Source organism: Bos javanicus, chromosome 3 (genome assembly GCF_032452875.1).
Source record: "Bos javanicus breed banteng chromosome 3, ARS-OSU_banteng_1.0, whole genome shotgun sequence".
In the NCBI taxonomy this organism is placed as follows: domain Eukaryota; kingdom Metazoa; phylum Chordata; class Mammalia; order Artiodactyla; family Bovidae; genus Bos; species Bos javanicus.
In genome coordinates this window covers 26,455,233-26,472,336 of record NC_083870.1, presented here as the reverse complement: position 1 = coordinate 26,472,336, position 17,104 = coordinate 26,455,233, and the positions used below count along the sequence as shown (strand labels likewise).

Here is a 17,104-nt window from a genome sequence, read left to right as displayed (position 1 = left end):
CTGTCCATGGAATTTTCCATGCAAGAATATTGGAGTGGGTATCCATTCCCTTCTCCAGGGGATCTTCCCCACCCAGGGATTGAACCCAGGTCTCCTGCATTGCAGGCAGATTCTTTACCATCTGAACCACCAGGGAAGCCCATTCTATAGTTAGCATTCTCCTATTTAGGGAAAAAATTTAAATTTAGTTGACTAACATCAGGATTTTTTTTTTTAATATTTATTTATTTGGCTATTCTTATCTTAGTTGTAGCATATAGGATCTTTAGTTATGACATGTGGGATCTGTTCACTGACCAGAGATTGAACCCAGACCCCCTGCATTGGGAGCATGAAGGCTTAGCCACCAGACCACCAGGGAGGTCCCAACATGTTTTTATAGACTGATATCTAGTTGATGTTTGTATAAACTGGGTGTAATTCATAAGCTTCTGGAATGTAAGAACTAGGAGAGACCCTGCAGATGTCTACTACATGAGGAACTAGACTGAGGGAGGTCTTGAGACTTGTAGAGGGATAGCTTGGACATAAGGCCCTAGATTTGCCCTGTGAAACCATCCTAAAGCCAAAATCAGAGCTGTTTAGGTTTGGGGAAAAGTTCATCTTGAGAGAGTCGTTTTCATGAAAAATACACATTGTGACTATTGCTATTATTAAAAGTTTGACCTGGACACTGCTTTTCCTTGAGACCTATAAAAGCAGTGATCACGGACAGAGAAGGAACCAAGCATTGAAAGTACTGTTAAAAAATGAATACTTAATGAATACTTAAGTACTGTTAAGAAATAAAAAAAACTAAAAAATAGAAACGAGTTTGGCAGTCCTTTCTAGAGCAAGAAATGATCCCAGGAACATTTAGAAAAAGTGGACTGCTTTTACTGTGTTTCCATTTCCTCTAAAGAAAGGCCTTCTAGGTGTGAAGGTTGCATTCATATTTTATATTAAGATTAGATTATTTCCTTTGTCTTTTAGGATCCTAATTCTAAAGAACATTCTGGAGCCAGTAAGTCTCAGCTTGCCTCTGAGCCATCTCATTATCCTTCCAGCCACCAGAGAAACCCGTTCAAGGTACTTGATAAGAATCAAGAACCATCCGTCTGGAAACAGTTCATCAAAGGTGAAGATGAGGAAAAGACAGCTGATAAGAAGCAAAGAGAAAAGGGAGATCCACTCCTGGATCCAAAGAAGGAACAGAAGCCAGAATCTAAGTGCTGGTCGGAGAAGGAGCTCTCATCTGGCCTGGGAGTAAAGAAAAAACAATCTGCAGTTCAAGACAAGCAGCAAAGGGAGAAGACAGAGTTTCAGTGTGAAGCAAAGGAGATAGAGGGGATGCACAAAAGAAACCTTTTAGAGATGAAATCCAAACAGGTCCGTGGAAATGTGCTCAGAGAACCATCTGCATTTCAGGTGAAGTCAGATAGTGAGAGTCATTCTGTCCAGAAAGAATCAGAACCTCCGACAGAAGAGGAAACTAAGCCTTTGCCTCCAATTGTTCACAGTCAACACTCAATAAGCCAGCCCCTGAAAGAGGAGCACCTCAACAAGGAGCACCCTAAGAGCTGGGAGGCTAGAGAAACAAAGACAGGGAATGACCCAAGCACACAGACCCTCCAAAAGAGTCTGCTCCAGGGCCATTTTCAGGCTCAGTCGGAGACCCGGGACATGCCTGCTCCAAAGGAACCAGCTGCTCAGCCTGCACCACTGGCCACAGGGCATCCTGCAGGAGAGGGGCGAGACGCTGGCACAAGCAGTGGTGACAGTGAGGACGATGACGTTGTTTTTGTTTCGTCTAAGCCAAGGAGCCCCTTACTCTTTGACTTGCCTCCAGACACACAGGAGAAGAACCTTAAACTCCCTGGTCAGAGTGTGCAAAGAAAAGTTTCTTCAGCCCCGGGTGTTTCCAAGAAGGGAGAACCTTCAGACCCAGCAGCCCAACGTGTGTTCCTCACAACACAACTGCAACAAAGGAAGGTAACTACTACCTGTGTTTGTCTATAAGGTCGGAGCATCGCTTCTGTGGGCAGGTAAGGTACGCCACGAGCAAGTGAGATATATCAGTGTAAGGAAGGTCTCACAGGTGGATGTTTAGTTTCTGCCTTTTGCTGTGTTTATATGTTCAGGATTGGTAAATCAGCTGGGTTTAGAAAGAAGAAAGGCTCTGGTTTTCACACATACGGCTAAAAGACTAATGTCACAGTTTTAGCTTTCTGGGCTGCTTTAATCTGAAACTACCTCTGACACCTCGAGAGGAGCGAGTGACCCATTTTATAGGATCTGTTTTCCAGAGCACACTGGCATCGGTGAACATCCAGGCTCTTCCAGACAAGGGTCAGAAGTTGTTCAAGCAAATTCAGGAGCTGGAGGAAGCGCTCAGTGCCCTGGCCCTCTCCCCAGAGCAAGGTAAAAGGGGTTCTGCCCCTGAACTTGGGGTTTGCATGAACTTCACAAGATATTCAAGAGCAATTTCGATGAAGAAGAGGTTGGGGGACTTCCTTCACTGCCCAGTGGTTAGGACTTCACCTTCCAATGCAGGGGGTGCAGCTTCAGTCCCTGATAGGGGAGACGAGATCCCAGATGCCACGTGGCCCCACACCCCCAAAAAAACCCAAAACCTAAAAAGAGGAGCAATGGAATAAGTTCAGTAAATACTTAAAACAAATTAAAAAAAAAAATCTGAGGACCAATTCCTGACATTGAAAGAATAGGTTGATGCATTCACCTGCCCATCTCGTTGTCTGTTTCAGAGCTTCCTTTTAAGTTGCATCTGTGATTGATAAAAATTTCCTCCTATTTCCTGTGGACTCAAGTCTTTTCCCATTGTTTAAGAAGCGGTTTAAATTCTACACTCTCTAGGAAGGCTTCCCCTGCTCATGGTGATCCCACCCTCTTGACCTCACCTCGCTCATAGAATTCCTTCACTTTCCTGAAGTGTAATCTGTTTTTCCCTGTGTTTTGAGCAGACACTAAGGAGAAGAGTAACACTCAAGAACCTCAGCAGAGTAATTTCACCAAAGAGACCACTGACCCTCCCCACTTGGTGCCTCCCAAACCCCTGCAGGGTCAGGATCTCTGGCCTCTGGGTTCTCGAGGACTGAAGGCTGCCCACCAGGAAGCTGCCGGAGGGTCTGGCCAGTGCTGTGGAGGTGAGATCCGAGGGCCTGGCCCTGGGGGGAATAGCTACAGCTACAAGTGAAGTGCGGCCTCATAGCTGCCTCTGTGTCCCTGAGAAGGGAGAAGCCATTCTGTGGTGGGTAATAAAGCTGGTGGTGCGCAGCTGAGTTTTTGCACAGTGTAATTTAGATCTTCTTGAGAGCAGAGACTGTGTCTGCCCTGTTCATTGACCTTGTTCATGGCCCTTAATCAACCAGCTTGGTGGCCGGCATGTGGGAGTCATCTACTAAATGTTTGTGAGTGAAAACTCAAACTCACATCGTGAGGAGGAAGGCAAACCAGGGGATATGTTTGTAGTCCTGTGTGTGTGTGTGTGTGTGTGTGTGCGTGTGCGCAGAGGCAGAGTAGGGGAGTATGTGACCATGACCAATAAACCCACAGAGAGCAGCACCACCCTATTTAAATGAGCGTTTCCATCCTGAACTCTACAGACAGCAATGAATTCTGAAGCAGCTGCAGGAGAAGGATCCCCACGAGAGCCTCAGCTGTGTAATATGATCGTATGGTTTACTGACCAGGACACAGGAACTTGGGTGGGCTGACAGTGATGAGAAAAGCAAAAGCCAGTTTTCTCCTGAGAACTGCTCAGGATGTGGAAAGGAAAGGAGAGAAAAAAGAAAACCGGAGGGAGGGGAGAAAAGTTGAAAAGCAGTAGTCAGAAGAGGGTAAGGGATAGACAGGGTGCCATGTGACACAAGGATGCCTCTAAAAGGGCACAGAGAAAATGTACTTATATAGGTAAAATAGATAAGCAGCAAGAATCTACTGTATAGCACTGGGATATCTTATAATAACCTATCATGGAAAAGAATATATATAAAAAATACATATAACTGAGTCACTTTGCTGTACATTTAAAACTAACCCAGTGTTGTGAATTAACTACTTCCACTGAAACAAAAAAGAAAACATATTTAGTCCAGTGGCATGCTTAAGCTATGCTTCAGACTGAAGAAACCTGCTGCATGACAGCATCATTCAGTCATCACCATGGTGATGGAGTTGCCTAGAGAAATTAAGGTGGATTATTAATGTAAGAAGTTATGTAATATGTTTAGGAAAGAATCCCATTAAAATAGATTTTCATTTAAAAACATTTTCACTTTTAATTGGATAATTAATTTTTTGTTTTTGGATAATTAATTTTTATTCATTTAGAAATCTCTTATTTGGGCACTTCATCCCTAAATTTGCAACCAGCTAAGGTGCTTGTATTTATTACCTAACCTCAGTAGAAGTTCTCTGTGTATTAACAGAATGAGTGGTCTCCAGCACTGAAGTATTCCTGGTGCAGAGCAGGCATCTTGGGATGTGCGTATTTGGGGCTCTCTCTCTCTCTGAAGTTTGACAACTTGTAGCATGCTTTCTTCTATTGCTGGCTTTTCTTCTTGGAATCCAGCCCCAGGGGTCTTTTTTTCCAAAAATTCTGATGGTATTGTTTTCTCTGCCACCTCTTCAAAGCTGAAAAAAAAATAAAAAATATTGTAGATTATCTTATATTTTAATTATACTTTCTATTACTTTGTCCTTTATTAGACTTTATTAGAGCACTTGTTAATGTGAACTTTAAAAGACAGACATACAGAGAATGAGGCTGAAGGAGCCGGAGCGGCTGGGAGAATCTGGAGGCAAGACTTTTTAGCCCTTACAGATCCATCATCTGGCAAATAAGGAATTGCCTTTTTGCAGCTCTGGTCATGATGTAATACTCACAACCTTGATTTGTCTGCAGGCGCTGTGAGCCAGAATGGCCTTCACGCAGTGTGGAAGATCACAAGTGAAGCCATTGATGAGCTGCATCGATCTCTTGAGTCTTGTCCTGGGGAGACCGCCATGGCAGAGGATCCAGCTGGGCTGAAGGTGAGCTGGGAAGGCCCGCAGGCCAGAGTATCCTGGATAATGCCCTAGCGCCCACGAGGAGGGGGCCCAACCATTGGGAAAGTGCCTACCAGAGTGCCATTCTTCGTTGTTTTTCTTTAAATAGTCCTTTTTGGTTTCTTTTTTAATGTACTATTTAAAAGTTTTATTTATGTGTTTTTAGTTTTGGTTCGGAGAAGGCAATGGCACCCCACTCCAGTACTCTTGCCTGGAAAATCCCATGGATGGAGGAGCCTGGTAGGCTGCAGTCCATGGGGTCACTAAGAGTCAGAGACGACTGAGCGACTTCACTTTCACTTTTCACTTTCATGCATTGGAGAAGGAAATGGCAACCCACTCCAGTATTCTTGCCGGGAGAATCCCAGGGATGGAGGAGCCTGGTGGGCTGCCGTCTATGGGGTCGCACAGAGTCGGACATGACTGAAGCGACTTAGCAGCAGCAGCAGTAGCTGTTTTGGTTGCTCTGGGTCTTTGTTGCTGCACATGAGCTTTCTCTGGTTGCATGCGGCAAGGGTGTGCTACTCTTCCTTGAGGTGCACAGGCTTCTCATTGAGGTGGCTTCTTTTGTCGTGGAGAATGGGCTCCAGGGTGTGGGCTTCAGGAGTTGTGGTGCTGGGGTGAGTTGCTCCACGGCACGTGGAATCTTCCTGGACCAGGGATGGAAACTGTGTCCACTGCGTTGGCAAGTGAGTTCTTTTCCACTTTGTCACCAGGGACGTCCCAGAGAGCTATTGTGACATATCTTTTCTACAAATCACACTCAAGTGGTTTCCCTTATGGTGTTTTCTTTTTTTCTGTTTAGCAGTTAAAATAAAAAACACTTTTTTTTTCTTTAACATCATTATGTTATATGTCTGTAGCAGTAACAGATGCATTTATCATTTATTGAGCTTCAATAGGCGCCACAAGGATGCAGAGGAATTGCTGCTTTTAATGAACTAGTTGGAGTGAAAATGCATGTACAATCAATGTAAGATGATTAGACAATCATTGTAAGACAGAAAATGTGCATTGTCACATACTGTGAAGTGTATGCAAAGTACAAAGGCATTTGAAACAAAGGAAAAGTTTTTCTAGGTCAGCAGTATTATTTGTGCTTTAAAGAAACTGCAAGCCTTTAGATAGGGTAGAAACCAAACACTCCAGTGAGAGGGAGTGGTGGTCGGAGGGAAGATAAGATATTGATATTAATAAGTGATGATCAGGTAACAGCAGCCCCTGAGCTCGGAGCAGCAGGTGGTGTAACTTAGCACAAAGAATCTCTTGCTATGGAGCCTAGCATTGGTGGAGGAATTTAGACTAGGATAGCATAAGAGAGGAGAAGGCAATGGCAACCCACTCCAGTACTCTTGCCTGGAAAATCCCATAGATGGAGGAGCCTGGTAGGCTACAGTCCATGGGGTCGTGAAGAGTCGGACGCAACTGAGTGACCTCACTTTCACTTTTCACTTTCATGCATTGGAGAAGGAAATGGCAACCCACTCCAGTGTTCTTGCCTGAAGAATCCTAGGGATGGGGAAGCCTTGTGGGCTGCCGTCTCTGGGGTCGCACGGAGTCGGACATGACTGAAGCGACTTAGCAGCAGCATAAGAGGGAGCTTCCCTAGTAGCTCAGCTGGTAAAGAATCCACCTGCAATGCTGGAGACCCCGGTTTGATTCCTGGGTCAGAAAATTCCCCTGAAGAAGGGATAGGCTAACCACTCCAGTATTCTTGGGCTTCCCTGGTGGCTCAGATGGTAAAGAATCTGCCAACAATGTGGGAGACCTGGGTTCGATCCCTGGATTGGGACGGTCCCCTGGAGGAGGGCATAACAACCCACTCCAGTATTCCTGCCTGAAGAATCCCCATGGATAGTGGAGCCTGGCGGGCTACAGTCCACGGAGTTGCAAAGAGTTGGACATGACTAAGCATAGCACAGCTTAAGAGATGTTATGGAATCACTGTAGAAATTTGAGCAGGGATGTTTTAAGAAAGTTACTTATGTCGCAGAATTCCAGATAAACTGGATGAAGGGAAGACTAGCAGGGAGGCCCCCAGTTAAAGGGCCATCAGTTTATGACTAGCACTGCAGACTGAGACATTGCCCACAGAGGGGAGAATCACGTTGCAGAGATAACGAGGAAGAGCCAGCAGGACGGCTGGTGGAAGTAGGGTGATTACTCAGAGATCTTGACTTGGGCTGATGAAGCAGACAAAGCAGCAGTCACTTGAGAGGAACAGAGGCAGCCGTTGATAGACAGGCTGGGCAGTCGGCATGAATGAAACCTGTCCTGGGCAGGCCAGGACATGTGGCCCTCAGTGAGAGAGTGGAGTCCAGGACTTCAAGGTGAAAGGAGCGGCTTATCTGACAACCAGAAGATTGGGAGGGTCACTTACAGAAAATAAATGAGTGGAGGAGGGAATCCATGTGGCCAGGCTCCAGCATAGCCTCTCATCAGAAATCGGTACCTAACTTTCGGTTATTACCTTTGTCAGATCTCTTTGCTGCCACACCAGAAGCAGGCATTAGCCTGGCTGCTATGGCGGGAAAGCCAGAAGCCACGAGGAGGAATTTTGGGTGAGTCTCGAATTAGGATAAGAGCCCACAGATACATTGCTTTGTTCAGTCCTCTCAACAACTGTTGTGGGTAGCTACTCTAACACCCTGTTTGACAGATGAGGAAACTGTAGTGTGGGAAGCTTAAGCCACATGCTCCGGAGTACACAGCCATAGGATCAGTCAGGAAACTTTAAGTCGTGCGCTCCAGAGTACACAGCCATAAGATCGGTCAGGAAGCTTAAGCTGTACGCTCCAGAGTACACAGCCATAGCATCAGTCAGGCAGCGTAAGCTGTACGCTCCAGAGTACACAGCCATAGCATCAGTCAGGCAGCGTAAGCTGTACACTCCAGAGTACACAGCCATAACATCAATCAGGAAGATTAAGTTACGTGCTCCAGAGTACACTGCCATAGGATCAGTCAGGTCTTGGCTGCAGGCAGTAGAGACTTGACTCTGGCTGATGAAGCAGAGGGAGGGTTTATTCTCTGGTGGTCCACGGAATCTTTGGAAAATGTGCAGGGCCAAGCTTGGAGGCCAGACTTCTAGGAGCAATGGCCAGAGTCAGGTTACCAATGGAATGTCCTGTGAGAATGATACGGCTGCTCCGTGCCTCGGAGCAGTAGAGGAAAGCACCACTCCCCAGGGCCACACACTGCTGTCTCCAGCCCTTCCTGTTGAGAGGGCTTCACGGGGACCCTCATCTTCTGAAGTTGCTGACATCTGAAACAAAGTCTGCTGTGAGTGTAAGTCTCTGTAGAGCCTGGTCTTGCTGCTGGTGCCTTAGCTACAGAGGAGGCAGGAAGCAAGTTTTCCAGGCTCTGCTTTGGAGCCTCATCACACTAAAAATTTCCAGGGTGTTCAACTTCCAGAAAACGTGACAGAGGTCCGCTACGGCTAGTAAGTGGCTGTGTCTTGGTCCCCAAGCTCACCTCCTGGTTGGATGATTTGTAGAATGCACAGCATATAGTCATATGTTGCTGTTCAGTCGCTAAGTCATGTCCGACTCTCTGTGACCTCCATGGACTGCAGCTCTCCAGGCTTCCCTGTTCCTCGCCATCTCCCAGAGTTTGCCCAAACTCATGTGCATTGAGTTGATGGTGCCATCCAACCATCTCATCCTCTGTCGCCCCCCACCGTCAATCTTTCCCAGCATCATATTCATGGGTGGAATTTATTGCAGTCAAATAAACTGAATAATAATTTAGTTATTTTGATTTGATACAAATCAAAATCAGCGAGGGAAAAAGGCACATGGGGCACAGTCTAGGGGAAACCGGGTTCAAGTCCTGTCCCAGTGGAGTCACTCTGTGTACTTAATCTCCCAGCAGCAATGTATGAAAACACAGGTAAAACGTTGCCAACCACGGAAGCTTGTTAGAGACTTGGCACCCAGGATTTTTACTGCGGGATAAAAACCCACATAGGCAGCTTCAGGCTGGCAGGTACTGAAATTCTAGATTCCCAGAGGGAAAGCAGGCATTCAGTATAAACTGTACTGTGGGTCCAAGCAGTTAAGGTGCAGTGAGCCACTTTTCCCAGTCTGGGAAGGGGGGCACCCCTCCTGAAATGAGTTCCAAGTGCTAGCCGAGAGCCAGCCTTGTAAGCTGGCCTTTCAGAGGAGAGTAGTCAGCTGCTGTGGTAACTCTTCTGCACAGTGGCCGAGCCAGAACTTGAACCAGAGCCCATGTTATGACATTTTACTTCTGCTTATGTCAGAATGCATATTTAATCCGTTAAAAAGAAGATAATACCACTTTATAGGGTGTAAATGGTAAATTGGATAAGATCAGCAACTAGCACGATGATGGTACCCAAGAAATGCTAATTTATGACCTTCACTGATGAATTCAAGTTAAGGGGATGGTGAGGACTGTCTTGAGTTAACTCTAACTCCAGAATTGCAGTAGTAAATTGGGTAGTAGGATATATCTACTGGGACCTTTTTGCTTTTGCATGGTAATAAATAAGGCAACTAGGCAACATCTGGAACTTTCCCTGGTGGCTCAGATGGTAAAGAATCTGCCTGCAATGTAGGAGACCTGAGTTTGATCCCTGGGTCAGGAAGATCCCCTGGAGAAGGGAATGACAACCCATTCCAGTATTCTTGCCTGGAGAATTCTATGGACTTTGGAACCTGGTGGGCTACAGTCAATGGGGTCGCAAAGAGTCGGACACGATTGAGAGACTAGCATACACACAGGCAACATCATCAAACTGAGAGAGATACCAATGAATGTACTGGATAAGTGACAATAAAACACAGAGACTCAAATAAGATCTAAATAATAAGTTTTAAATTTTACAGAGGTCATAATAAATGTCTGTGACCTAGATCACAAAATAAATGGCAACGGTTAGTGTTCATTTTAAAAAGACAAAGACTTCATTAGAGGAGGCAAAGCACAGCGACTGGAGTGGTGCTGACAGGAGGGGGACCAGGCTGATGTCTACCCTGGACCGCATCTCTTGAAGTTGAACTGATTCCTTGCCCAAAGTAATTACCTCTCTTATTTTTGTTTTCATTTTCCAGCGGATGATATGGGGTTAGGAAAAACCCTGACAATGATTGCACTCATTCTGACCCAAAAGAAAAGCAAAGAAAAGGACGAAACCACGGCTTTGACTTGGCTTTCCAAAAATGGTATTCCTGAGTGTCTTGCTTGCCTGCTGCTTCCTAAGTCACGCGTGGGTGGAAGGCAGTGGGGAGTGGAAGTTTTTCAGCCATGAAAGGATGCCTTTGGTCATAGTTAATTTTTTGGAAAACTGTTACTTTCCTATAGTATCATTTCTGACACTGAATATGCTAACTAGAAGTGATCATTTTTTTCCTTTAAATATAAGATTAGCTTGACCTGTGATTAGAAACAGTTTTATGGTGGCAGCTAAAAGTCTAAAAATGTTAGTTTAAACCTAATGATTGTTTTTGTTAATGTTGAGAACATAACTACAGGGTAGACCCAAATAATTAAAATATTATTTTCTGAAGGAAGATCTGTAACAAATTCAGACTTCAGCCACCATAGTAGACAGTTTTCCATGTTTCTGAAATTCCAGAAATTTCCATATTCTAGAGAGTTTTTCTTATTTCTATCTCTGCTTTTAAAATGTAGTAACTGTATAAGTACTTTAAAGGTCCTGTATATTACATAGAGATGACACCACATGTAAACTGCATGTACACAAGTACATTTCTCAGTTGGTTAGATAGTCAAAGGATCTGGCCGTCTGCTCTCAGGGCCTCCACTGACCACTGTTGCAGCTGGGTCCTCTGTCCCTGTGTGGAGCAGCAGCCTGTGTGCACTGCAGATGCACAGGGGCACGGGCACAAACACGCCATCACCATCTGGTTCTGAAGTCATGTCTGCTTATCCTAGAGGATTCGGTACTTACTCTTCAGTATGAATGTAATTAAGGTATGCTTTTCAAAGGAAGGTAATAATACTGCCCTCTAATGAATCAACGAAGAGTTAGGAAATGACCCAGCTTCTATCTTCTCGCCACTGGGAAAGTGCATTGAGGTTTTTTGGTTTTTTAAACTGAAGAAATGTACTAGCCACTCTCCTCTCCCTTTTTAGCCTCTCTTTCTTCCACTTTTATAGGGGAAAAGAAACAAATAATTGTTTTGAGTTAAAAGATTATTTTTTTCCAGTTTCTATTCCACTTCATGCATACCTCGTTTTATTGTGCTTCACAAATAGTGTTTGTTTTGTTTTTACATGTTGAGGGGCTGTGTCAACCCTGTGGTTTTGGCACTGTTGTCGCACCAGCATTTCCTCACTTCATGTCTCCATGTCACATTTTGGTAATTGTTGGAATACTTCAAACCCTCTATCAGTAAAAAGATTACAAATGATGTTAGCACTGTCTAGCAATAAATATATATTTTTAAATTAAACTATATATCTTTTTAAACAGTATCTAAAAAGTATTATACTATTGAACACTTAGTAGACCATAATGTAGTGTAAACATAAATATTCACATGCACTGGGAAACTGCAACGTTTTGTGTGACTGTCTTTATTGTGATATTCACATTATTGCTGTGGTCTGGATCCCAGCCTGCAGTATCTCCAAGGTATAAGCTATATGAAGAAATAAGAGCAACAGTTGTTAAAATATTGATTAAATGAATAGACATCAGTCAAGGAAAAGAGGTAATGCCTTGAAGAAGTTAAAGCTATTTAATGAGTGTAACTGGGTGTTGATTTTTTCCCCCCTCTCAAGACTCCTCTGAGTTCACTTCTCATGGAACACTAATCATCTGTCCTGCTTCTCTGATCCATCATTGGAAAAACGAGGTGGAGAAACATGTGAGCCACAACAGATTAAGAGTCTGTCTCTATCATGGGCCAAACCGGAATCAACATGCAAAAGTGTAAGTGCAGAAAAGTTGCCGTCAGTACGAGGTGTCCAGCGTCTTGGCTGAAGGGTCATCTTGGCCTTTGTGTGCTCTGGTATTTCATTTAATCAAGGCTAATGGTATTTGTGAAGACCACAGGCACTGTCATCACCCAACAGCCTTTGCCTGTGCTGAGGGATGCATCTTGAGAGGGATTGGTGTTTGGAGCTATATCCCATTACCATTCTCAACAAGCTGCCGTGCAAGTTAGCCTGAGATGCCTGAATCATCAGCTAGGCAGTAGCGGAGTTCCCCTGGTAAAAGGGATATGTCACAATTATTTCATGATTGAATATCTGATTCCAAATCCACATTCTTTTTCTGTTAGTGTAAATGGAACCAACTCAGTCTTAACAGAGCATCTTGATATACTATTAATGGTTAGTTGATATATGCTGCTGTTGCTAATTCGCCTCAGTCATGTCCGACTCTGTGTGATCCCAGAGACGGCAGCCCACCAGGCTCCCCCGTCCCTGGGATTCTCCAGGCAAGAACACTGGAGTGGGTTGCATTTCCTTCTCCAATGTGTGAAAGTGAAAAGTGAAAGTGAAGTCGCTCAGTCGTGTCTGACTCTTTGTGACCCCATGGACTGCAGCCTACCGGGCTCCTCTGTCCATGGGATTTTCCAGGCAAGAGTACTGGAGTGGGGTGCCATCGCCTTCTCCGGATATATGCTAGTTAAATGTTTATGGCTGTATTTTTCATATGTGAACCATCTAAGAAGTTTAGATTCAAAAGTTTAGGATTAAACCTAACTGAAATCCTAAAAGGGGATGTCCAGGAAGGAGGAAAGAAAATGTTTCCCCAGATGGTGATTGTAGTCCTATTCTTTGTCTTTCGGTTTTAAAGGACCTGTTTTTGTTCTTAATTATGATATGATGGTCTGGATTGAATACTTGCTGATCTAGTCAAGAACTGAGTTGTTTTTCCGTCTAAGTAATCTCTCTCCCCAACCTCTGATACTGGACATTTTATCTCTTAAAGAACAACCCAGTAGTCTCTCGGGGGTGAATTGCCAGAATCGTGACCCTAAGTCTCAAGGGCACACCAGCTCTCATGACTGGTAGTCATTTCAGCAGACGAAAGGAATCAGGGCAGTAGTGGCCATTCTGCACGCCTTCTCTGGCACTGGGTACTATAGATTTTTGTTTAGAAGTCAGTTCCATCTTATATGATTTGCATTTTGATTGTACTGGGTTTGGTGTCCTGAGTGCACTAGCTGACTGATAGGAATCATTCTCAATCATATACCTTTATATGATGCTCAGGCAACAAGTAGGCATCACTGCCTGTCCAAATTCACATGTCGTCTTTATTGAAAGTATTTACTGAAGTTCTCTCAGGTCCACAATATTAAGCTTCCTTGGAGAAAGATTTGTGCTTTTCATTAAGAATCTTTACATGTAAAGAGTATAGGCGAGGTGAGCTGAAAGTGTACAGCATGTATTTTTGTGCCCAAATATCAAAGCTAGATGAATGGGTTTTCACGAATCCATTACAGAACAATGGGGAGAAAGCACCATTGATATAAGATGAACATGACTTCAGAGTTTTCTTACTTCCTTGGGACTTCAGAATCATCTGTGTCAAATTAACTAAATATTAAATTCCAATCCTGCCCAACTTTCTGTTCTTGTCAGATTTCATCAAGCTTAATTTGACCCCAGCCAGAGATGATCCTTTGTGACTTGGCTGGGAAGAGGGGGGCTGTTCTAGTTACAGTGAGTAGTCTCTAAAATTGACCAGTGGTAAGTGATAAGGAAGTCAAGAGTGTAAAATTTACCTCGTCAGGGTGTGTGTGAGTGTGTGTGTGTGAATTGACACAAATTAATGAGTTCTGCTGGAGGGATTTTTGTGAAGGAAATCAACTCTGTCTTATTTTGTCAGAGTCATGCTGGATGGTTTATCTTTTGCTTTGTGTTATATCTGCAGCCTGTCCACGTATGACATCGTGATCACCACCTACAGCCTCCTGGCCAAGGAGATTCCCACAGCGAAACAAGACGAACAGATCCCGGGTGCAAACCCCAGTGTGGAGGTGAGGCGTGGACCCTGCTGGGGAAGTAGGGTCGGAACCGCAGATAACAGGAGTCTTTTCACAGCATCAGAGATGGAAAGGTCCCCTTCCTGGGGTCGTGGGCATTCGTGCTGCTTCTCCTGTGGAAACAGTTCTTTCCTCTGTCCCTTCTCTTTTACTGTAGGCGTCCTCCTCAGTGCTGAAGGTGGAGATGCAGTTTGCTGCTTTTTAGAAATAATGACTACATTGCATTTGCATTGATCATGGTGTAAATATAGGGAAGCTTCACTTGTTGCAGTGTTTGAGAGTCTTTGGGGTGTACTCTCAGGATGTGTTTTGTATTCAGTGTCAGGACTAGTATTTTGATATTAAGGCATTATTCCCTGCCTTTACTGCACCTCCCAGGAAAAGGGGTTGCAAAGAAAAAGGCTACAATGAGCCAGAGGCTAAACAATAACCAGGGTAAAAAACCTGAATGTTGCTGTGTCCAGGCTAGTCTCAGTTATGTAGGGGCTTTATTGCATAACTCTTATGTGCTTTTCCCCCCTGAAAATGCAGTGTTGTTCCAAGACCTGCTGTTTTGCATACACTTTTATTCTTAGTGCAATAGAATATTCACAGCTTCCTATATTTTGGGTGATCTCTAGAGTGCTTGATTCATGGACCTGACATTCCAGGCTCCTATGCAGTATTGCTCTTTACAGCATCAGACCTTGCTTCCATCACCAGTCACATCCACAACTGGGTGTTGTTTTTGCTTTGGCTCCATCCCTTCATTCTTTCTGGAGTTATTTCTCCACTGATCTCCAGTAGCATATTGGGCACCTACCGACCTAGGGAGTTCCTCTTTCAGTGTCCTATCATTTTGCCTTTTCATGCTGTTCGTGGGGTTCTCAAGGCAAGAATACTGAAGTGGTTTGCCATTCCCTTCTCCAGTGGACCACATTCTCAGACCTCTTCACCATGCCCGCCCATCTTGGGTGGCCCCACACGGTATTGCTCTGCACAGTACAGCACTACACAGCATGGCTTGTCTCAGACAGGAGATGGCAAGACTGAATGTCGACATTTTAGGAATCAGTGAACTCAAATGGACTGGAATGGGTGAATTTACTTCAGATGACCATTATATCTACTACTGTGGGCAGGAATCCCTTAGAAGAAATGGAGTAGCCATCATGGTCAACAGAGGAGTCTGAAATGCAGTACTTGGGTGCAATCTCAAAAACGACAGAATGATCTTTGTTTCCAAGGCAAACCATTCAATATCACAATAATCCAAGTCTATGCCCCAACTTGGAGATGGCAGTGGCACCCCACTCCAGTACTCTTGCCTGGAAAATCCCATGGATGGAGGAGCCTGGTGGGCTGCAGTCCATGGGGTCGCTACCAGTCTGACACGACTGAGCGGCTTCACTTTCACTTTTCACTTTCATGCATTGGAGAAGGAAATGGCAACCCACTCCAGTGTTCTTGCCTGGAGAATCCCAGGGATGGCAGAGCCTCGTGGGCTGCCGTCTATGGGATCGCACAGAGTCGGACACGACTGAAGCGACTTAGCAGCAGCAGCAGCAGCAGCATGCCCCAGCTGGTAATGCTGAAGAAGTTGAAGTTGAACAGTTCTATGAAGACCTACAAGACCTTCTAGAACTGACACCCAAAAAAGATGTCCTTTTCATTATAGGGTACTGGAATGAAAACTAGGAAGTCAAGAGATACCTGGAGTAACAGGCAAATTTGGCCTTGGAGTACAGAATGAAGCAAGGCAAAGGCTAACAGAGTTTTGCCAAGAGAACGCACTGGTCATAGCAAACACCCTCTTCCATAACACAAGAGACGACTCTACACATGGACATCACCAGATGGTCAACACCGAAATCAGATTATATTCTTTGCAGCCAAAGATAGAGAAGCTCTATACAGTCAGCAAAAACAAGACTGGGAGCTGACTGTGGCTCAGATCATCAACTCCTTATTGCCAAATTCAGACTTAAATTGAAGAAAGTAGGGAAAACCACTAGACCATTCAAGTATGACCTAAATAAAATCCCTTACAATTATACAGTGCGAGTGAGGAATAGATTCAAGGGATTAGATCTGATAGAGTGCCTGAAGAACTATGGATGGAGGTCCATGACACTGTACAGGAGGCAGTGATCAAACCATCCCTAAGAAAAAGAAATGCAAAAAGGCAACTTGGTTGTCTGAGGAGACCTTACAAATAGCTAAGAATAGAAGCAAAAGGCAAAGGAGAAAAGGAAAGATATACCCATTTGAATGCAGAGTTCCAGAGAATAGCAAGGAGAGATAAGAAAGCCTTCCTCAGTGATCAAGGCAAAGAAATAGAGGAAAACAATAGAATGGGAAAGACTAGAGATCTCTTCAAGAAAATTAGAGATACCAAGGGAACATTTCATGCAAAGATGGGCTCAATAAAGGACAGAAATGGTATGGACCTAACAGAAGCAAAAGATATTGAGAAGAGGTGGCAAGAATACACAGAAAAACTGTACAAAAAAGATCTTCATGACTCAGATAACCATGATGGTGTGATCACTCACCTAGAGCCAGACATCCTGGAATGTGAAGTCAAGTGGGCCTTAGGAAACATCACTATGAACAAAGCTAGTGGAGGTGATGGAATTCCAGTTGAGCTATTTCAAATCCTAAAAGATGATGCTGTGAAAGTGCTGTACTCAATATGCCAGCAAATCTGGAAAACTCAGCAGTGGCCACAGGACTGGAAAACGTCAATTTTCATTCCAATCCCTAAGAAAGGCAATGCCAAAGAATGCTCAAACTACTGCACAATTGCACTCATCTCACACACTAGCAAAAGTAATGCTCAAAATCCCCCAAGCCAGGCTTCAACACTACTTGAACCATAAACTTCCAGACATTCAAGCTGGATTTAGAAAAGGCAGAGGAACCAGAGATCAAATTGCCAACACCCGTTGGATCATCGAAAAAGCAAGAGAGTTCTAGAAAAACATCTACTTCTGCTAAATTGACTACGCCAAAGCCTTTAACTGTGTGGATCACAACAAATTGTAAAATTCTGAAAGAGATGGGAATACCAGACCACCTGACCTGCC

The 17,104-nt window shown here is 44.3% G+C and overlaps 1 protein-coding gene across 3 annotated transcripts in view; it reads left to right on the top strand.

Moving 5' to 3' along the window:
• TTF2 (transcription termination factor 2) overlaps positions 1 to 17,104 on the top strand; it is a 52,864-nt gene that overhangs the window by 15,946 nt on the left and 19,814 nt on the right. For all 3 annotated transcript variants that reach the window (XR_009735029.1, XM_061409859.1, XM_061409868.1), the window contains 8 exons: positions 973 to 1,971; positions 2,286 to 2,400; positions 2,961 to 3,143; positions 4,904 to 5,031; positions 7,526 to 7,607; positions 10,122 to 10,232; positions 11,818 to 11,968; positions 13,925 to 14,030. Coding sequence is in view for 2 of the 3 variants with exons in the window: in XM_061409859.1 (XP_061265843.1) it covers positions 973 to 1,971; positions 2,286 to 2,400; positions 2,961 to 3,143; positions 4,904 to 5,031; positions 7,526 to 7,607; positions 10,122 to 10,232; positions 11,818 to 11,968; positions 13,925 to 14,030 (1,875 nt within the window). In the remaining variant the exon portion in view is untranslated. The remainder of the gene's footprint in view (positions 1 to 972; positions 1,972 to 2,285; positions 2,401 to 2,960; positions 3,144 to 4,903; positions 5,032 to 7,525; positions 7,608 to 10,121; positions 10,233 to 11,817; positions 11,969 to 13,924; positions 14,031 to 17,104) is intronic.